The sequence below is a fragment of the Lytechinus pictus genome, chromosome 3, assembly GCF_037042905.1.
Source record: "Lytechinus pictus isolate F3 Inbred chromosome 3, Lp3.0, whole genome shotgun sequence".
In the NCBI taxonomy this organism is placed as follows: Eukaryota; Metazoa; Echinodermata; class Echinoidea; order Temnopleuroida; family Toxopneustidae; genus Lytechinus; species Lytechinus pictus.
This window is the reverse complement of record NC_087247.1, coordinates 25,765,455-25,787,383: the sequence shown is the minus strand read 5'-3', so window position 1 is coordinate 25,787,383 and position 21,929 is coordinate 25,765,455. Positions and strand designations below refer to the sequence as shown.

The 21,929-nt window shown below is 35.4% G+C and overlaps 1 protein-coding gene across 1 annotated transcript; it reads right to left on the bottom strand.

Moving 5' to 3' along the window:
- Nucleotides 1–973: 973 nt before the first annotated feature.
- LOC129257550 (WD repeat-containing protein 37-like) lies at nt 974–20,841 on the bottom strand. Its single transcript, XM_054895904.2, has 13 exons — nt 20,434–20,841; nt 17,748–18,000; nt 15,782–15,907; nt 14,742–14,800; nt 14,085–14,217; nt 13,277–13,393; nt 12,157–12,230; nt 11,515–11,572; nt 10,662–10,841; nt 9,745–9,886; nt 8,983–9,117; nt 6,303–6,417; nt 974–5,743 (listed from the first exon to the last, which is right to left on the bottom strand). Exons 2-13 carry the CDS (start codon nt 17,944–17,946, stop codon nt 5,624–5,626), a joined length of 1,458 nt encoding a protein of 485 aa, XP_054751879.1. The 5' UTR covers nt 17,947–18,000; nt 20,434–20,841; the 3' UTR covers nt 974–5,623.
- Nucleotides 20,842–21,929: the final 1,088 nt, after the last annotated feature.

The following is a 21,929-nucleotide window of genomic DNA, read 5'->3' as shown; positions in this document are numbered from 1 at the left end:
TAACCAGATTGAAATCATAAGGAAACAGAAATTTTAAGATTTTAGTGAGAAATAAAGATATTTCAAAGTTGCATGATATAAGTCATCAAAATACTGTCGGCCGCACAAAAGGCAAGATATATGCAACAATCACAACTACTTTTTGAAATAAGAACCTTGTGGGGTGTAACAGAATTTCATGGGGATTCAATAATATATATCTAAACATCGTGACGGTCAATATACAAACAATCAAATGCAGTCCTGTTACATAAACATGTTATAAAAACAAACAAAAAAAATAAAAAAAACTAATAAAAATATAATTACAATAATTGTTGAGATGGTACTAAAATCATTGCATTTGATCGGCTGATTATTTGTCAAAGCACTTTGAGACTTATTGGCCCGAATTCACAAAGGTGGTTTTGAAAACCCACGGTTGAGTCTATGCAGATTTCCTGTATAAATTACGCTTAATTTAGCGCGTATCTGGCGCGTATATAAAAAAATGTCCAATTCTGATGAGGCGCTTTTGTCACAGTGCGCCAAATTGACGCCTGTTACCATGGTTGGATACACTATTTTATTCATGAGTCCACTGTTTGAAGAGTGGACTCATGAATAAAAACAGTGGACTCGTGAATAAAATAGCGTATCTAACCATGGTAACAGGCGTCACTTTGGCGCACTGTGACAAAAGCGTGCATAAGCATTGGACATTTTTTATACACATGCCCAATACGCGCTTAATTAAGCGTAATTTATACAGGAAATCTGCATAAATCATGGATTCAACCGTGGGTTTTCAAAAGCACCTTTGTGAATTCGGGCCATTAATCCCATTTAATATGGAATTCTCTCATTCTCATAGACTTTGTAGCAAAGAGCACTTGGTCCCACAGGCAAAAGATTGATATCAATATCAAATTCTATGACACAGGATCATGCTGAAAAGGTGCCAAATCAAACTTGGTCATCACAGAATGGATTTATAAAAGTGGTTCAACATGTCTTTATGTGGTAGGCAGATATTCACATTAAAATGTAGTCATGGGTCTCTGAAAAGTTCCTCTGTTCAAATCAATAGAAGAAACTATTTAAGGATTTGTTAATGAATTGACTAATCAAGAATATTTTTCTCTTATAAATATTTTGAAAAAAAAAATGTTTGGTATACCAAAAAATACAAAGCATCCTACTATTACATAAACAATTCTGGTTAAATGTAAAATTGCACAATCTGGACATTTACACATTATAAGGCTTATTGGTCCTTTTCAATAAAAGATAAATACTACTAAACTCTGAAAAACCCTTCCTAACACAGGTTCCATTACTGTATATAACTATGCACGTAATACAATCATAAATTACTGACCAGAAAGCCTGTAGAGAAATAATTAAAAACAAAAAATCACAAAATGACATAACCTTTTTCTTAAACAGTTCTAACCAAATGTTGCACAAAAATCAACAAAATTTTACAATCTAATCAACTATTAATATGATTACACACAAAACCCTAGCATGGCTGCATGATCCTTGCTTTCAACATTTGACGAAAATAAACTTACAAAAATATAGTTTTTTATTACTTGAGGCAGTCCCCAATTGTTACTGACCCCATAAATCGCAAAGACCTAACATTTCCTGGAATCTAAGAGTTATACAACATTTCCACATTGATCTTTATGAAGGTATGCTCCCATTAATCACATAGGCTGTTCAATTATTTGACTACACAGACGAAAGAGGTAAAGGTTAAATATTTAAGACTTGAGTATCAATCTAAGTCTTCCCAAATCAACTCCAAACAAGGAGAAATATGATTTGTTTGTTTGTATCTACTTTTCTTCATTACCGGCAAATTGGTTACATCAAAACCTTGATTTCATAGATGCATTTTTGTTATAGAAATTCCTTTAGAATGTCATCATCAAACGAGTGATACTGGTGTTCTTGAATGGACACAATTTTGTAAAGACTTTTTTGTAAATGTCTTCTCACATATTTTTTAAAGCTTTCCATCAAAAATATATCATGCCGACCTGCAAAAATTATACCCTCTCTTGTAAATGGGTACATTAAAATATAAATTATTTTCAACTACCCATATCAGTCATACATGTACAAAAAGCAAATATTCTTGAAAAAAAAATTGACATGAGAACAAACTTGTGAAATACTTAAGTCACTTACAACCTAAAAAACACAGAAACAAAGATATCAATTACCAAGCCAATTAACTTGTCATTTCAGCACCAGATATTTAAATCAATAAATGGTTGATTGAATGAAATGTGAATAAAGTACACAAGTAAGCACAAATCCATAGTTCATCCAATTATTTTACAAAATGTGTAGAAACAATGTATATATTGTATACAATGTTAACATTATCAAAATGCCATACTTATAATGGCAACATTCAAAATGAACGAATTTAGCAGATATTAAACTTTTATGTACATATCCACATAAATAAACTATTCTACACCAATATGACAAATGCAAATATTTCATTTTACTTACTGATATTGATTAAATTATATCATCAAATCTTAAAGGAAAACACTAAATGTTATACTAGATACAAATAATTCTAATAAATATAAGATCAATAACGCTATCATGGTTAAAAAATATTGAAATATCATTTTCTTCCTTTTTTCTTATCTAACACTAAACAAAGTACAACTGAATGAATGTAATTTTATATTTTGTTTTTAAGATAAATACCAGTTGTGGTAATGATCTCAAAATGGGTCTGAACAGAATCCAATGAAATAACCACAAAAGTGTTTGTATGTATAAATAAAACACATATGTGCCAAATAGCTCTTGAAGAAAATGCGTACTTGCTGAGAAATGAGCAAAATAAGCACGGAATTCCATCACATGTCGAGTATTTTTCAAAACAATATTAATACATTGTCCCACACATGCTTTTCCGCGTTAGTGATGATCAGAATTATCGATTTTGAGCTAAGATTTCATGATTTTACAAAGACAAGTTTACATTAATGTACCAGATCTAGATGTATGATAATAATTTTACAAACGAATAATAATAATGATAATAATTTTACAAAACCTTGATTTAAAAGACTTTCTCATAAAATAATTCTTTGCTGCAACTTTAGTCTTTTACCTTTAAGGGGCATAAACTAAAATTATCATCTTCATGATTTCCTCATACCTCATTTGCATTAAAAAAATGAAAAAGTAAAGTTTTTCTTCTGATGATATAAGTTCTGTGCCTCAAAACATATGCATGATAACAAATCATGTCCAATCTCAAATAACAATATGTCAAAGAAAAAAATTATGGGAAATTGTAGCACATAAAATAGATTACATAAAACCTATGTATAATAGTATTGATTCACATTGCAGTTAAAACCTGAGAATATGAAAATAAAGACCCTACTTGATTTAATGAACGAAGCTTATATTCATTGTTTGAAGAGTGGTATTGAAATAGCAAACAGCTGTGGACTTGATTCTTCCCAATCCTTTCAAGGGAGGAAAGAGGGAAGGGTAGAAAGAAAGTAAGAAAGAAGAAAGTATGAATGTATTAAGAAAAAAAAAATACATTACAGAAAAGAAAGAGGGAGGAGAGACAGAGGGGGGGGGGGGGAGAAAAGGTGAGTGAAAACCAACAGATAAAGAGCATTTATCTGTTTTTACTGTTAGCCAAGAAAAAGGGCCATGACCCACAACCCTTTGTCTGTTTCTCATTCGTCAAGAATAAAAAGTGCCCAAGATTTGACAAGAAACCCTTGTGTAAACCATGTCGCAACATAGTGCAACATATTAAAGTGCAGTCACAAATTTTGCATGAGAGGTTAGGATTAAGAATTATTTTAGTATATACAAAAGATGCAATCTGGTATAATGATATGCATTATCGATATAGATCTATGAGAGAATTGGCAAAGAATGGCTCAAATGATATGGAACGAATCTCTCTAATTGCTAATCTCTTCATGGCACAAATGAATATGGTGAGTATCCATTCTATCCTAGCAGCTGCTTCAAAATAATTATAATTTAAATAATAATGGGTTCTTACTTAGTTCAAACCTTTATGAGATACAACACTCCTACTAGCCTACTCCACCAGCACTACAGTCATTACCCAGATTTAGCATAGCTGCCAAAAATGGCATTGTAGCATTTCAAGGAATGTATTCCACCATGTTCACTTTAACCTCACCTTGAGTGAGGTCAACAAACATAGATCACTGTAAAATGTAAGGGATTCAATCTCCATTTCAAGGATTTATTCCTACACTGAGCCCATTCACCTCACCTGGGTTGAGGGTGGCAAATGTAGATCAATGTCTGGCAAAATGAGGCCTGCACCGGGACTCTAATCCCATTTCTGGGCAACAACTCCTACCATGTATCCAATTCATACCTTACCTGGGTTGGGGATGACAAACGTACACCAATGTCTGGCAGAAGGACATTGCGGTCTGCATCAGGACTCAAACCAACATTTCACGGAAACCATTCCTACCATGTATCCAACTACCTAACCTGGGTTGAGGGCAACAAACTTTGACCAATATCTTGCGAAAGGACATTGGCACCAGAGGTGGGATTCCTATCCCATTTCAAGGAGCAAATTTCTGCCACATTAACATTTACCCCAACCCTGATTGAATTAATATCTTGCCAATAACAGAGCATCAGAGCTGCATTGGTAGGATTTGAACCCCACACCTAATGATTTTGATTTATCCATCAGACCATGACACATCTAAAAGTTACTATATCAGTGACCATAAATTCATGACAGCAACTAAAACCTCTCAGCACGTGGTACAGTTAATTACGATCTGAACAAGGTTATAAACAAAGATGCATGCGACACCAATGTTTGTTCAAGAAGCAGTTTACAAGCTTCATTTTCCTAATGAATCCAAAATAATCTAAGAATGTAAGAATAAACTAACTCTTGGAATCTGGTCATCTTTTATCTTTGGGATCAAGCATGTACTACAAATATCCTTGGACATCCTGTGTCTTCAGAAAGTAGTTTACAATTTTCATCTTTCTAATTAATACAAATCAACTTAAACAAAACAAGAATAAACCAACTATAGTAATCCAGTCATCTTGTATCTTTGGGATCAGGTGGATGTTTCAGGAAAGATGTCAGCACTGACTAAATTGTCATTGCTGACTATTTTAGTGAAATCCTTGCTTTTGATTGGCTGAGAAGCACTGGCCTCTGACTGTTACTATGGTAACTGTCAGAGAAAGACAACCTGTTAGTGCCGACAACTTTCATGAAAGAGTCCCCAGGTAGGTACTAAAAATATCCTTGGACAACCTGTTTGTTCAAAACAAAAGTTTATAAGCTTCTTTTTTTCCAGATGAATACAAAATAAATGAATCAAAGCAGCAATAAACTCTAGTAAAGTGGCCATCTTGTATCTTTGGGATCAGGTAGGTACAACAAATATCCTTCAACACCTTAATTGTTCAAAAAGCAGCTTACAAGCTTCATTTTCCCAATAAATACAATATAAATACTACAAATATCACTGGGCACCCTGTTCACCATAGGCTTGAAATGGTCTATCAAAGTCACAAGCTTGGTGGCTTGAATGGACTGTGGGTGGAGTCACTAGCTGGGTATCATTCCAACATGCCAACCAAGAACCTGACGATCGAAGCCACAGCTGAATAGATTGCATGATGCAGTCTCGTCATTCCAAGCTGTACAGCACACCATTCGATGATGACCCTATAATGTAAACACATACATCATCAATTGATAAAAAAAGTAAGAAATCAATGTGAGATACAAAAACAATCACTTTATCTTCTAAACTTGCATAAGTGTGTGACAGATCTTTCATATTAAACAGTTTAGAAACACATAGGAGGGATTATTACTTGTTGTTTAAAAAGCTCGGATAACACAGGAAGTTGGGTATAGCTTAGCAGTCAATAGTAAAGACATGACTTGCTAAAGATACTGAAAAATCTCATGTACTTTCAAAAGCTAATTTTTATGATGATGAACTAATTATTGATTAATCTTTTCTAGTTTATTCACTTATCTACTGTGTTCGACGATCAATGGAATTCTGAAAAAAGAACCAATACTTTCTTTAAATATATTGATATTTAATATAGACATAAAAGATCATTAAACAAACACATTTCAATGTTAAGAGGGTTTTTTTCCTGCAAAGTCCATTATAATACATAAAAGGACTGACGTGATTGGTAGGACCTGGAGTGAAGATGAACTGGGTCTGTTCTAGGGAAGCTTGGCATAACATAATACAGCTTCTTACCTGTCTGTTACTCCGTGGTAGCCGACCAACTCTTACACCATTCAAATCGTACAGTCTAATGTTCCTATTATCTTGAGGAATAGCCATAATGTTGCTTGTAGGTGATACAGACAGTCTGAACAAATATGAGACAAAACAAATAATTCTTTAACTTTCACAAAATATTGCATAACTTAAGAAAATAAATCAGATGCCTGGTTTACACAAAATGACATGGAATGCGCTATATATTGGAAAAGTTTGAAGCTGTGATGCACTGTGACAAGCCAATATCAATTATGGTAACAGGATTGCTACATGGGGGAGGGAATTCATAAGAAAAATGTTTCTTTTGGCAGGAAATCCCAAACTATTTTTCATTTTCCCTACTTGATTACTTTATCTTGGTAATCAAGATCAATGTAGACATTGTCTTGATAGTAGTGCTGTAGCCGAACCGCCGAACCGAACGGTAGTTCGCCGAACATGGCACTTCCGAACCGAACAGAACCGAACCGAACACTAAGACTTGGTTCGGAAGTTCGGCCAAAAAAAAAAAAAAAAACGGCTTTCAGCTAATAAACTTATAAGTTTACACCCTTTTTAATCATTATATTTGCGCATTCTCTATTTAATCTTCTTTGCAATTGTATGTTGGAAGTATGCGCTCATTTTGCGGTTACTAGATTTTGTTTTCATTTTCATGTTGACATTGTGGTTTTTACGGCCCTGATTAAGAAAGGAGATCCGATGAATGATGTTGCGCGAGCTTGCGCTATAATCATTTTACTGGCTTTCATCATCTCTCGCTCTGTGGCCGAATCGCCGAAGCATGGTAAAGAAAACCAAAACTGTATGAGTGTTAATTGGTTAAATCTAATTATCTAAAATATTGTTGTTTTTAGGTGGCGAACAAGATTCTTGTTTGAAAATCTTCAAAGTATTTTGAATGAACGAGCTCAATAAACTGAAAGTGAAAGATGAAGTACCATTAATATTACGAATTACGATACGATGTGATTAAGATCGTAACTCGTGTATTGTTGCGGCGGAGAATAAAGATCTGATTGAGGTGATTGACATTATTATTGAGGTGTCGGCTCGCTACTGTCTAGTTTTCATGATTTTAGGGAGAAGTAAAGAGTTTTGAAAACGAGAGATCCAGTGAAAGTGGGAAATAAAGTGAGTGACTGTTAAGGAGAGACGCAAAACAAATAATATAGAAATGAGAAGTTATCTTTTTTATTATTAACAATCAGATGAAAATAAAAATCAAACACTCATGAATGATTACGGTATAGCATATAGCAAGATCCCCTTCCCCTCATTGACAAGTTGAATGAAGATAAAGCCATGCGGAAACATTCATCTCTTGGGGGAAAATGACCCCCAATCTTTACTTTTTTTCCCTTTCTTATCAACTTCTCAAATTAACCATAAACAATTCGATGATCACTCTACTCCCCCTGTCCCATTACAGTCGTAAAACTTTGCATCCCACTTGGTCTGTATGTTCATGGTCGAATGAAATCTGACCAATGAAATCATAGAAATCTCGGGAATTGCTCTTCAATCAGTGAGCTGAGTTTCGCGAGCAGACAAAGCACGTGGCTGTATGTACCGATGCGACAATCAGCGACATGCGATTGGTGGTTTAGTTCACCCATCGAGCCAATTAGCGAAAGGCGCATTACATAAGCACGCTTTCTTCGACACGCCCCTGGCCCTACTATGCCTACAGTTCAGTGCACTGGCGCTGGCCGCCTCGTATGTGATGCAATTGCCAATCACGTTTGGCCGGACTGTATATATAAATATTCATGAGCTCAGAGTCCCGCTACAAGGGGACTGCACATTCTGGCCTAGCTAGCTGGTACGAGTACGAGCGTAGTTAATTTGGCAAGTATCCAAAGTGTGGTCCAGGTATGGACGACTAGGAAGAGTCGCCATTTTAGAACTGTGAGTTACCCAATAAATCTGTCATCAGATAATCAAATTCGAGATAACAATTCGTTGAGCGCTATAACTTTCATAGTTTCATGTCAACAAGATAGAGATAAAATGGTTTGATGTGACAGAGGTACACGCGAGCACATGCAGTCAATCAAGTACAAATTGTCTACCGGTACGCTACGTATACCTGAATGAACTATAGCTTTATATCAGTCTATCATTACCGAACCCCGAACCGAACCAATGTTCGGCAAATTTCTGCCGAACCTTGCCGAACCGAACCGAACCCGAACATGGCGCCTGACTTGCAGCACTACTTGATAGTCCGACGGGTAAGTAATAAAAATGTAATCTCAGCATTGTTTGGAAAGACTCTTCTAGGAACTTGCACTGATCAAAATTATTCGACAAGATCTCCAACTGAGTTTTTCTGGTTGATTAAAGAAGACTCTCAATAGCATTTCCTCTCCAAGTAAGGATCTTGCAATACCCACTGATCGATGATATATTGTCAGTATTTTTCACTGTACTTTTTTTCTGGTTTCATTTATTCTTGTTGTTATTGTTGTTGTTTGGTTTTGTGTATGTACCATATTGTACTAGGTAGTATATCACTTTGCCTTAATCTATTAACCATTTCTATTAATCATCCAAATATTATTCTACACTAAAAATATTTCCTTACTGCAGATTATATGATACAATAAAAGAACGACAAAGAATGCAGCACTCAAATCTTCAGCTTTACCTGTTGACAGGAGAATCTGTTCTAATCATGGCAAGTGGTGTTCTCATATTCTTCAAGTCCCACACCTTCACTGTTCTGTCATCTGAACCACTCACTACCTTGTCACCTGATGCAAAGGCTGCGGATGTCACCGAGCTAAAATGATAATTAAAAAAAAATCATTCTTCATGCATCACGAAGACATTTTACTTACATAATTAAACAAAGACTTTCCATCTCACTAGCAGAACCTGCTATTTCTGTAGAGTCCATTTTCCAATCCAGCGTATAACAAATCAGTTCTGTTGTGGGTATTTCATCTTGTTTGTTTTGGGTAATGAACTCATTTATTCATTCAACAAATCAGAAAACAATTACATGCTTTTTAAAGCTGACGGGTATCTTCCGTTTTAGGGTCAGCCTTAGGATCAACTAACTAATAAATGGTAAAAGCAGTGTTTCATACAGCTGCCATTGGTTTTAAAAAACTTGAAGAATAACTTGAAGTACAGGGGAAAGTAATGCAAATAGACAATGCATTAAAATTGTTTTCACCGAGATCAAAATCTTATCTACAAATGTACACTATATCAGCATCAAATTGTTGAAGGAACCTTCAGAAACAAAATAACTCTTTCATTGCAATTCCCCCCCCCCCCCACTAAAACTTCATGAACAAATCAACTTGAAAATCGATTCACTTCTCCACTCTTCAGCGCATTTTAAAATACATTGTACATAGTAGTATGAAATGATATGGTTAAGCAGGTAAAGCTGACTCACTCTGTATGCCCCTGGAATACGTTGACTGAGTGTATGCTTGGATCCCTGAAATCCCAAAGACGAAACGTTGTATCCATTGATGAGGTCACAACCATCTTCTGAGAGGGATGGGAACAAGCATGCGTCAATTCTTGATCATGCCCTGTACAAAACAAGCATTGGGAGGAAAATATACAATCCCTTGATCATCTAATATTCTTTCTAATAAAATTTCATCATCAACAGTAATGGATACTTTGCTACTTGGTTATCCACAATATAATTGGGATTTATTAACTACACAATACGTTACAAGACCGTTAAATCTGCACTGAATATTAGATAGAATATCTTGTATTTAGTGTTCATATTTGATAACAAATTACTACGTGCATCAACATAATAATAAATCTTGCTTCCAAGTTGGGCAACAAAATAACTGTTTTAAATTTTCTTTGAGTTTAAGAATTAAGGGAGAGAAAGGATATCTATAAATTTATTATAAAGGAAAGAGAAAATCACTCCAAAATTATTCATTGTAAGAAAAAGACAATCTGGTCTAGCATGAAAGAATCTTTGATTTTTTTTTAAACTGTTATGAATTCAAGTAAAGGTGAAATCATACATGTAGAGGACCCCACTGGATATAAGTTTTCAATCTTTCATATGTTAACCTGTTCCAGCTCACTTATCTATCAATAATATTTTTAATGCATAAATCCATTGTTGTGTTTTAAATGCTTCGCTAATGAAACTGATCAATGAATAATAAACTCTATTGCAAAAGGGGGAAAGAAAAGAAGACATGCATATTAAAAGGGATTTAGGAAAAAAGAAATTGAATATGTTTTTGCATATTACAGATAATTAATTCTATGTCTACCTACACAGCAACCTAAAGAATCTATGCCATATAAGACCTGTAACAAATGTCTAACCTGTTAGCGTATGTACAATTGCTGAAGTTTCTAGATCATACAGGTTTGATGTTCTATCCCAAGAAGCAGTGACAAGTTGTTTCCCCCCAGCTAACCAATCAGCTGCAATAAGAACACTAGTATGGCCTTCCAGCAGAACTTGAGGAGCCTTCACATAGATAATGTTCTCGCTTTCCTGACCTGTATGATAATGATTAGTTTTTATTTTAATAATAAACAATATACAGTTCTTTTATAGCGAATATCACATTATGAATATAATGTCTCTATGCATTTCAAAAGGACTTGTTGTATTTCTCAAAAGCCAAATCTCTCAATCTGAGGGAAGTGGGTTTGAATCCTAGCCTTGGCGTGTTTTTCTTCAGCAAGAAATTTACCCACATTGTGCTGCACTCAACCCAGGTGAGGTGAATGGGTACCCAGCAGGATTAATTCCTTAAAATGCACTGAGTGTTGGAAGGCTGCTTGAACTAAGGCTGGGGTAATAATAATAACAATGCGCCTCGGAATAGATTATTTCTAGATACATGGCACAATATACAAACTGAACTGTTTTCTCAATGAATGTTAGAGCCAGCTATGATGATATTTAATTTGAAAGTTCATAAAAAAATAATGTAATCACACAAAACATAAGTGATTGTATCAAGTTAGTGACACTATCTTGTGATGATTTCAAATTTAAATTGGAAAGCACAATATTTTCAGTTGACATTTTCACTTTTTTTCACTTATTCTTCTCGTAAAGAGTTTTGAAACAAATAACTAATTTACTAGACTTCAGACTATAGACATAGCAAAGAAGGTTGTACAATAATATCAAATGAGTTGAAAAAGAAGAAATATTTCTTACCGTCGATATCTTCCTTATCTGAACCATCTATGTCCTCTCCAGATGATGGACACGACCTCTATAAAATATCAAGACAATCAAATTATAAAGTTAGCATTAGTCAACCATCTAAGAAATTATAATATTCAACAATAAAAACTTCTTCCATTGCTTTCATGGAAGTATAAAAACAGGAAAACAATTTAATGACTTTTGTGACAATTATCCGTTTGTGCTATCTTTTACCTAAAGTATGTTATCTTACACAGAACATGCTTTCAAATCAATAATTTGTAAATAATGCAGAATGACAGCATTTGCCTATCACTCACAAATTATATTTCAAGGGTTGTTCTTCAAGAACCAGTATTTCATATTAGGAGTTAGGAAAACAAATTGTTTACTCCAGAATAAAAAAACTCAAGCCATATTTGTAGAATCACAGTATTAACTAGTTGCACAGAACCCGGAGGTCCCTACACAAAAATAATGATGAGAATCACAGAATTCAGTAGTCTGTTAATTGCTATACTCCAGTAGAGACAATATCATGGTCATTGAAGGGCCAAATTCTACAAAACACTGTCAAATTGTCATGTCAATGCAGTCTTTTATTTGGACATTAATAACAAGTAACCATGATTTTCATGTACAAGTACTTACACTTTCGGGTTGCTGTCCTATGGTAGGAAGACTGACATTGGATTTCCACACATGAGCTGTGTTGTCACCAGAAGCTACAACAAAAAATAATGATTGACTTAGAATGAGAATTACCATAATTACATGTACATAAATGCACATTCATACACACCAAATTATATGAGCCTAGGTCAAGTTAATTCAAATAATACAGGTCATATTTCATGAGTTGAAATAGATTAGAATCAATCTTAATTCAGATATCTGCAACAACTGAGATAAATCTCGAATGAAAATATGATTTAATTCATCAAATCACTTTATAAACTAGAAGTCTGAAGAGCGAGAAATTCTCAGTCTAAATACAAGTAAAAAAACAAACACATCCAGATATCAAGTTATACATAGGAAGAAGTGCATACTATTTGTGCAAAGATTGCTATACCAAGACTGTCTTCTCCACATCTCCATCACTCATTTATAAAAAAAATTTAAAAAAATCATGCACATATGTAGCTTAGCAACATCTTTGCAGGTATGACCAATGATTTGATTTCCTCTTTTCCCACTTTTTTCAAACAAAATATAGAAATAATTTTCCTAATGCTCTTTTCTTTAAGTTTACAAATTCTTTACCTTTTTGTATACAGAATTCAAGTAGGATTTAATAGGCGAAAGGCTTCATTTAAATTCTAGAAATGAGATCTTGAGAATAAGAGCATGTTTTCAAGCTGCAAGAGGATAGCACCTCTATACAAACTCCAATAACGGCCTTAATTGCTGGTCCTATAATGTAGTACAATGGGCACATCCTGTTCTTTCTTTGAACATGATGTTCTTTCTTTTATCTAGGTACATCCTGCTCTTTCTTTTCTCTAGGTATAATGAAGCAGTTGACCCTGTTTATAGAGTTAATTGAAATCAACAAGGCTTTCTAGATGATCTATTTGCAGAATGAGGAGCAGTGGTGTTAAGCCATTGGAATGTTTAACCCTATAATGTCGTATTTTAGGAGATATTTGTTTGAATGTGATTTGCTCAGTGTACCCGTCATTAAATTGTCAATTTGCTACAAATAACTAAGATAGATATTAAAAATAAACTTTAGAATATATATCATGAATGTGGCCTTGATGCTTACCTGTAAGAAGGAGTGGTTCTGATGGATGGAATCGGACTGAATTAACTGACCCAAGATGGCCAAGATACTGCAGGACACAAGAATGGGTTTCTATGCACCAAAGACGAGCTGTGCGATCTACATACATATAATAGAACAACAGAGTACATTGTAAGCTCTGCACTGCTCAGGGAACAGCATAGCATAAGTTTATAAACAAGGTTTAAAAAAGAAATATTGAGAGTAGGTATGAGCAGTAACTACAGAAGCAACTTAACCAACGTAAATTGGTGCAAATAATTGTACTTGCTCATTAAGACAAATTTTATGACTATTTGAACTTGTAGATGATAAAATAGACAGCTACAATGATAGTATGATGGTCTCTTCACATACATGTAATGATGAAGAAAGAGGGCCATGGCCTAGGATTTGCATTCTCAGCAGAAATAATTGAATACACTTGAGCTCATAGAGTATCCACTGGAATATCTATCACATACTTATGTACTCAATTTACATAACTCCTTCTATGCTTACTTTAGGAAAATTGTGATAATTGGGGGAAGTAACTTAACTTCAATTTATTGATTTCCACAGTCAATTAAATAAAAGTGTACAATATCAGCATACATATGAACATCATACTGTGGGGGATAACTATCTGGGTAATCCCCATTACAAACAAGTACTTTAAAAATACACATGCACATATAAAGTTAAAATTACAATGCTTACAAAAACAAAACTTTGCTTGTAACTAATTAGCAATTAGGCACACTCACATACAAGCTCACATCTCATCATAAAATATTTGTTTTAACATTACCTGCAGAAGCTGTAGCAAGAAGTGGGGCTTCCCCTCTTGACACGCTGACTTCCCATACCCCATCACTATGTCCATTATAATGATGCATCAGCTGACAACCAGTGCTACTTGTACCTTTGAAACTAAACACAGTCTGAAAAAATAACAAGAAATAGCCCATTGAATGACGGAGAGAACACATTTACATTTGACACACATTTAACATTCACTTAGATTCCTGCATTGAGTAGGTCTTTTTTACTATCTCACTGTCTTAGTCCTCTCCATAAAAAAAAGGTAAAGTTACTTGCTTTTGTATGTCCAAAAACTGAAGCTATCGAAATTTATCATCAGAAATGTAATTTTTATTCAAGTACTACTATAAACAATAAAAATGCCCCTATTATGACATAAATCATAATTTGTTACAATTATTGCAATTTAGTATTTTATGTACGGTATCAAATCTTCTTCTGCACTAACTTTCAGGACTTAATTGTCTTCAGATTTTTGTAGCTCAGTAACAACTAAAAAATATCCTACCTTTTTGGTCTTTATTTTATTTATTTATTTTTTTAAATGGAGATAGAGAGATAATATTGTAGGTCAAGCAGCAGAGAGGAAATTGTGTAGACCGGTACTGCACAAGAAGTGATTTTAATTTGTCTTTAATCTTACCTTTCCACCTGCTCCTTTGGCTTTGGGCTTTAGTATGAGCTGGCTTAGCTGACTTGAAGCTGCCATAAACAAAAATAAACAAATATCTAAGTTGCCTTTAACATTCTTTCAATAAGATTTTATTACAGATTCAATGACCAAAAATATAATCAAAGAAATCAAATTATCCAAATAATTCTTCTTTTTTGTTTACTAATAAACTTAGATTTGTATAAACTTTATGCATTACAAGCAAAAGCTTGTTAAAACATCAAAAGGCTTATCAGAGTTAGTACAAGTATGTAAACTGAAAATCAAGTATTGCTGTTAATTCATTTACTTGGCAAGCAATACATTATTCTCTATAAATAATATGTAGCTTTCATTATGTTAGATGGCAAATCTAGTTTACATGCGATCAAGATGGGAATTCATGTTTTTTTCACTAGTTGTGAGACATCCATAGAACTTCCTTGTATTGTATTCATTTAATTGAATACATATTTCCAACAAATACATGTAGATATCCTGTCATTTCTTATGGTAGATTCTACCAATTTTAAATCTTTTCTAAATTCATAATCATATCTGACTTCAATATACACTTCATGTCTCATGAATAATATAGAACATCATTTAAGTATAATTGATTGATTTTATTTTATTTCTGCATTCAAGATAAATATGCAACATAACATCTAGGTGATACATTTAAGTTTTACAAAACAATAAAGCAATAGTCATAATAAAGCAATGAAAAAATAAATATCAACAAGAAGCAATATTCAATTAAAAGAAAATAACAGTTTAAACGAATAATAAGATAACATCAATGTATTCACGATGTTGTTGGAGAAAGGGGGTTATTCAAATTCAATTTGTCTTTAAACCTATACACATTTCATGCATAATTATTTTTGAAAAATAGTGGCACATTGAAATGTTACTGTTACTGGTACATTGACATCCTATCCCGTCCATGTATGGAAACATCTCTCATCACATTTATGAATTAATGGTCTATATTCATATGTACATAAAATCTTTTTTGAAATGTATACCTTTACTCTTGACGCTAAGCTTAGATGAGCTTTCTGCTCCATCAATACTAGCTCCCGCCTCACTGAAGGACTTGCCAGACTGAATTGCATCAAGCTTATCAGTCAAGATCTCCACTTTCTGTTGCACTGTATATCAGATAAGGCAATAACAAAGAGAACTTTATGAATATATTACTTATGCCAATGCCTAATGATCAAAGGTCTGCAAGATCAAAGATCCTTAACATCAAATCAGTATGGTGTATTGTTTGCTTTGTTATACTCTGCTCTTTAAGCCTTTCCTGTTGCCATATAAGTCTCATTATTCTCATAGAAAGGCAAAAAAAAAAAATAATAATAATAATACAGGTATATTTACCCAGGGTAGCCACTTCAGTTTCGAAAACTGTTCTACCAGCGGGCCCTGCTATTATTATTACCCCGGCTTTAGCTGAGCTGCCTATGCGCTCAAGCATTCAAGGAATTTCTTCCTACTGGGTACCCATTCACCTCACCTGGGTTGAGTGCAGCACAATGTGGATGAGTTTGTGCTGAAGGAAATTACGCCATGGCTGGGATTCGAACCCACGACCCTCTGTTTCAAAGTCAGAAGACTAATCCACTGGGCCACAACACTCGGGAAAAGGGAAGTTTGGGGGAAAACAGTCTCATGAGCATGCTTAGACTCTGATGTTTACTAGTATATTAAAAGAAAATAAATAGTACCAGAAAAAACAGTCATTCATTTGAAGAAAAAAAAAAGGATACAAAAAATATAAGCAGTTATTTTCAAAGAGATCAAAAACATACTACTACTTGCAAACTGTAAGTACTTGCTGGAATAAAGAGGATCTAGGGACTACTCCAAATCATTTCTCTTTTGAAAGCCGAAATATCAAGGGCCACAACTATATACAGTGCGTCCCAGAAAAACCGAAACCGAGATTTAGCGATGATTTATCATAACTTAATCACAAATATAATAGACAAATGACCTACCAATGTAAAGCTTAGAATCTCCTTTTTCATCTGATATTACTTAGATTATTCCTCATTCACGCATGAGTGAGCAAAAACAATTTGAAGAAAGGATACCAAAAGCTCATTTGGCGGGGGGTATCTGAATTTTAAAAAGAAAATCACATGCCTAAAAAGTTCAATATCTGCTCTTTGATTTGATACCTTAATCACAAAAAATGGTCAAGAAGTAAAAAAGTTACGTTCTCTCGAAACAATGCTTGTATTTCCATAATTTCATTAAATAAACGTGTTTTCACCGGTTTCACACAGAAGCTATCGCTTTTTCCACGATATTATGTTAACTTCATCCAGGTTTCAAAACGAAAACCACATTTTAAAAAAGTTCAATATCTGCTCTTTAAGTTGATACCTCAATTACAGAAAATGGTCAAGAAATAACAAAGTTCTGGTTATTTGAAATAAGGCATGAATTTCAATAATTTCATAAAATGAAGAGGTTTTACAGGCTAGCGTTCAAACTCACTCGACACTCCGTTTTGTTGACGATCAGCCATGCATTAAGTCTTTTGTTAACCGTGCGATAGCTTCTGTGGGAAACCAGTGAAAACACGTTTATTTAATGAAATTATGGAAATACAAGCATTGTTTCGAGGGAACATAACTTTTTTACTTCTCGACCATTTGTTGTGATTAAGGTATCAAATAAAAGAGCAGATATTGAACTTTTTAGGCATGTGATTTTCTTTTTGAAATTCAGATACCCCCCGCCAAATGAGTTTTTGGTATCCTTTCTTCAAATTGTTTTTGCTCACTCATGCGTGAATGAGGATTAATCTAAGTAATATCAGATGAAAGAGGAGATTCTAAGCTTTACATTGATATGTCATTTGTCTTTTGTATTTATGAATAAGTTATGATAAATCATCGCTAAATCTCGGTTTCGTTTTTTGTGGGACGCACTGTATATATATTTATTGAAAAGTGGAGGGAGGTCTATGAAACTTACATGCAATGTTTTCTTCATACATCCCTTCAAGTTCTCTCTCAATCTGTCTGAAGAGTTTCCAGATTCGAGAACGCATCTCCGGAGGGAGAATACTCTCATCTTCAGCCATCCTGGGTGTACGCATGTCTGCTTCCTGTGTCCTGCTACGTATTGATAAACGCTGCTTGGTTCCCTTCTTAAGGTTCCCTTCCATCGGCATTGTTACATTGGTGATAAGAACCACAGGGAAGAGATGGATTCCAGTCAAAGGATTCTGAAAACCATAATACAACCCAATCACTGTTCAAACATGCCTCTAAAAATAAGAATGCCCTCAAACATGTCAAGTGGGGTCTAACGTTGCAACATACTGTAACATATGTGTCCAAATGAGATTTGATATGCCATGGTTAGATACGCTGTTTGAAGAGTGGACTCATTCATTCAATACAGTGGACTCATTAATAAAATAGCGTATCTAACCATGGTAACAGGCATCAATTTGGCGCACTGTGAAAAATAAGCGTAATTTATACAGGAAATCTGCATAAACCATGGACTCAACCGTGGGTTTTCAAAACCACCTTTATGAATTCAAGCTGCTTAATGTATAGTGAGTGATTGTATTACCGACTGGCCTTGTATTCATCATATGTGTCAGAAAATAATTTCAAACGCTCAAAATTTTACAACATCCTTCCGAAGGGAACTTGAATAGAAAATGATGAAAAATGGTCAAAAACACATTTACAAAGTCTTTATATTCTCAAATAATAAAATACGGTCAAAATAGCTTATCAGTGATTTTGTTTTCTCAACTTTTCCCATAGAAAACATATGTTCAGTAATACAGTACCATTTTCAAGTGACCAAAATATTTCACGAGAAGAGGGGTCCGATTAAAAGCGGATATAGTATTAGTAATTAAAAAAAACAATTTCAACAAAATTGTTATATTCTGTAGGTATTTGTGTAGATCTATTTATGGTTAAAGTTTTGTGAATTTTATGAAAATAATGTATCTGATATGATCAAATCCATGAAAAGTGTTCAGTAATATGATCCACTACCATACTTGGCCAATGAAAAGTGTGATCTTGACCCGATAAAACCAGTTCTTGTTTTGAAACCTATACCATTTTAAACTAAAGCATAGGCTTAGGCCTAGTTAGATCTAGATATTCACTCAGTCTCAGGCTCTCAGCTTCATCATGATCTAAAAATCATTTGGGCTCAAACAATAATAAAACTTGAGTAAAAAGGAATCAAAGGCAAAGCAAGTGAAAGGGCAAGCGTGCACAAGTTGCACCGGGTCGCCAGGCGATGGTACGCCAGATCTTCCGGGTCGGGCAGCGTGTCATCTGGTCATGACCCGCTGCCGCTGGTTATCGCGCTGTTTCACGTGGACGTACAAGTCAAGTGAAATCTAAAGTAAAGGATTCGCATCTGAAACTGTAGTGAACAAGGGCAGACAACCACGTGGACTCGAACGATCGGACGATTGCTACGCCATTCTCGTTCACTGCTCCTATTCCTAACTTGCTAAAACCATTGGAAACTCTCTATAAGTATAATTATTACCGGTACTGACTGTGAACCCTGTGGCTGTGCCTGGCTGGCTGTGACCTGTGTGCATTGCCATTGATGTTGAGCTTGTTTACGAAGAGTTTTAATACACTGTCACTGTATAAAAAGTCTGTAACTTAGTCTAGACTCTAAGTCTGTTAGTATGGTTGGAACTACCCCTTATCGACCACCTAATCTTCTAAGCATCGTATCTGCGAAAATATTCATCAATTTTACCCAGTTTTCGTCTCATTTGTGCAGAAAATTGAGCAGATCAGATTCCCATGTTTCGCTCAGCGACTCCGATTCAATCCGCGTATATATCGACGAACAACGAATACGACGATTTCACATTTGCTCATTTGCACCCGTCTTTTGAAACCGACCACCCGCGATACACTAAGTTTACGGCCGATTCTTGTCGCGGTGGCGAAATATTTTTATTCTTCCAAATCAGTTTTATGATGTCATTGTCAACATGCTAAATGATCGTCTCGCTACTTCCACTGCGAGCTCCGGCACATGATTCGACGATTGATGACGGATATTTGTTCTAAAGCCGTTTCCTATCGGATTTCTTGGTTTTTCAGCGGGGTTTGGGTCTGGTCAATACAATTTTGATTAATTCTACTGAATTTTTACTTTTTGTTGCTTCTTTTTTTCTCGTAAAATCGATTCTTACCGTTTCTATGGACACTGCGCCTTCTCTCCCGCGCGTATCGTTTGTAATACGCAATAATTTTAACACGCGCAAGGTGGTCGGTTTCAAAAGAGGTGGTCGATATTTGGTAGTCTCACCTTACTGAGTGTTAGTTATTATAGGATGGGGGGGGGGTCGGGTGTCCGGACACTTTATATTTTTGAAGCCTTCTTTTTTGTCTTTGGATTACACTAAAAATACAAATTCAATAGGTAGTTGTAATCATCTTCTATTTTGTTCTCTATAATATTTCCTGACATTTTGTACTAACAATTGATAAAACTTCCCTTGTAATTTTTTCCAAATGACTTTCTAAAATTGATCGTCCGGACACACAACAACTGGGTATACTATTATTAGTAAGTAAGTGTTAGTGTTAATAATAATAATAATTCAGAGTGGAGAAAATATAGATTTAGGCCTAGGCCTATCAATCTATACCTAATTCTTGAGGTTGAATGATCCCGAGCTGGATGGCAAAACTTGTGTGCGTCACATCCAAGGTCACCTCACTCCAGTCGTCTAAATTTATGCAAAACTGGTCAAGTTATATCGGCAAGCGATCACAACGCAACGGTAATGGGATAACAAACAACTCTCTTCACTTCAGTATTCTACACAGCTAGCTAGCTGTACACATATACGGTATCACAGTACAGCGCCAGCTCTGATGCATCTGAGGTCGCGTCTGCGCCCCCAGGATCGCCGCGCCAGCGTACCGTAGCAAAGATACACTTTGACCGTAGCGTACGGGCGCGGCGCGCCCCCGTCCCCCTGGCCAGCCCGGCGATCTCGGTACCGCTTGCTGCCGGATTCCCACCACCACGACGTACATACGTAGGCCTACGTCTGTTGTAGTTCCGCTTCGTCCTCGAAAAACTCAGCCGTACAATTTTCGCTCGCGCTCTAGCGCTATCCTGACAGTCTACATTATAATACTATACCATCCAGAATGAAAAGGGGCTGAGCCTGAGATAGGTTTTTTGTGATCGTTTGGCACCATTTTATAGAGTAACTGGAGGTACTGCTAGCCTCAGGGGCGTAAAAAGGGTCGTCAAACATTTCTCGGTTGTAATTGTATCCGAATTGTATGAACAGACAGTGGCGTATATTATATACTGCAAAATTGGCATAGAAGACAAAAAAATCACAGCTTTAAGTTACGATAAAGCGAAGCAAGCAAACATTTCGACAATTTTATTACCAACATCAATAGATTTTGACATAATCAGAAAATATATCTTATCTCCACCTGTTCGCCACTTTCAACAGGATTTTTTTGTATTGTGCGGAGCCTGATTTGGGCCATATTTAGGGCAATTTCTATGCCGCAGTACGGTAACGTGATGAGTAAAAAGAGAGAGAGGGGGGGGGGGGGCACATGCCCCGGCGATACGGCGTGTGGCAAAAAAAAAAGCTGCTTAAGTCCCGATCGAGCGAGCGAATAAACAAATCACTTTTTCATGACGGAATCTAAGGTTGAGATAGATTTTTACACCTTATTCAGAAAATAGGCCTAGTCTTCCATTTAAGTTACTTGCTTATCTTTCTTTGATCCTTTTTTGTTGTTGTTGTTGTTCTTAGTTATATAGGCCTAACTATATTGGTGACCGTCAGTGGCCCAAACCCTGAATCTGGTAGTGCTATTATGCGGATCACGGGCCCCCGACGGGCCCCCGGAACCCACACTGCAAAAACTCCGGTGTTGATTTAACACCAGCCCGGAATCTATATATGTCCCGGGATATGTCCACACCAGTGAAGTATTGAAACAACGGTTTAGAATCAAACTGATGCTGTTTTAATACTAATTGGTGTTGTATAAACACGTATCTTTCTGGTGTTAGACCAAAACGAAACTGGTGTTGTTTAACACTTCTCTGGTGCATGTGGACATATACTATTCCGGGCTGGTGTTAATTAAATCACACCGGAGT

Coding starts and splice junctions, on each gene's coding strand:
- LOC129257550 (XM_054895904.2), bottom strand. CDS start 17,946: ATGCCGATGGAAGGGAACCTTAAGAAGGGAACCAAGCAGCGTTTATCA. Junction 14,218..14,741: donor CCAAAGGAGCAGGTGGAAAG/GTAAGATTAAAG, acceptor TTATTTTTTCAG/ACTGTGTTTAGTTTCAAAGG. Junction 10,842..11,514: donor AGATAAGGAAGATATCGACG/GTAAGAAATATT, acceptor ATTATCATACAG/GTCAGGAAAGCGAGAACATT.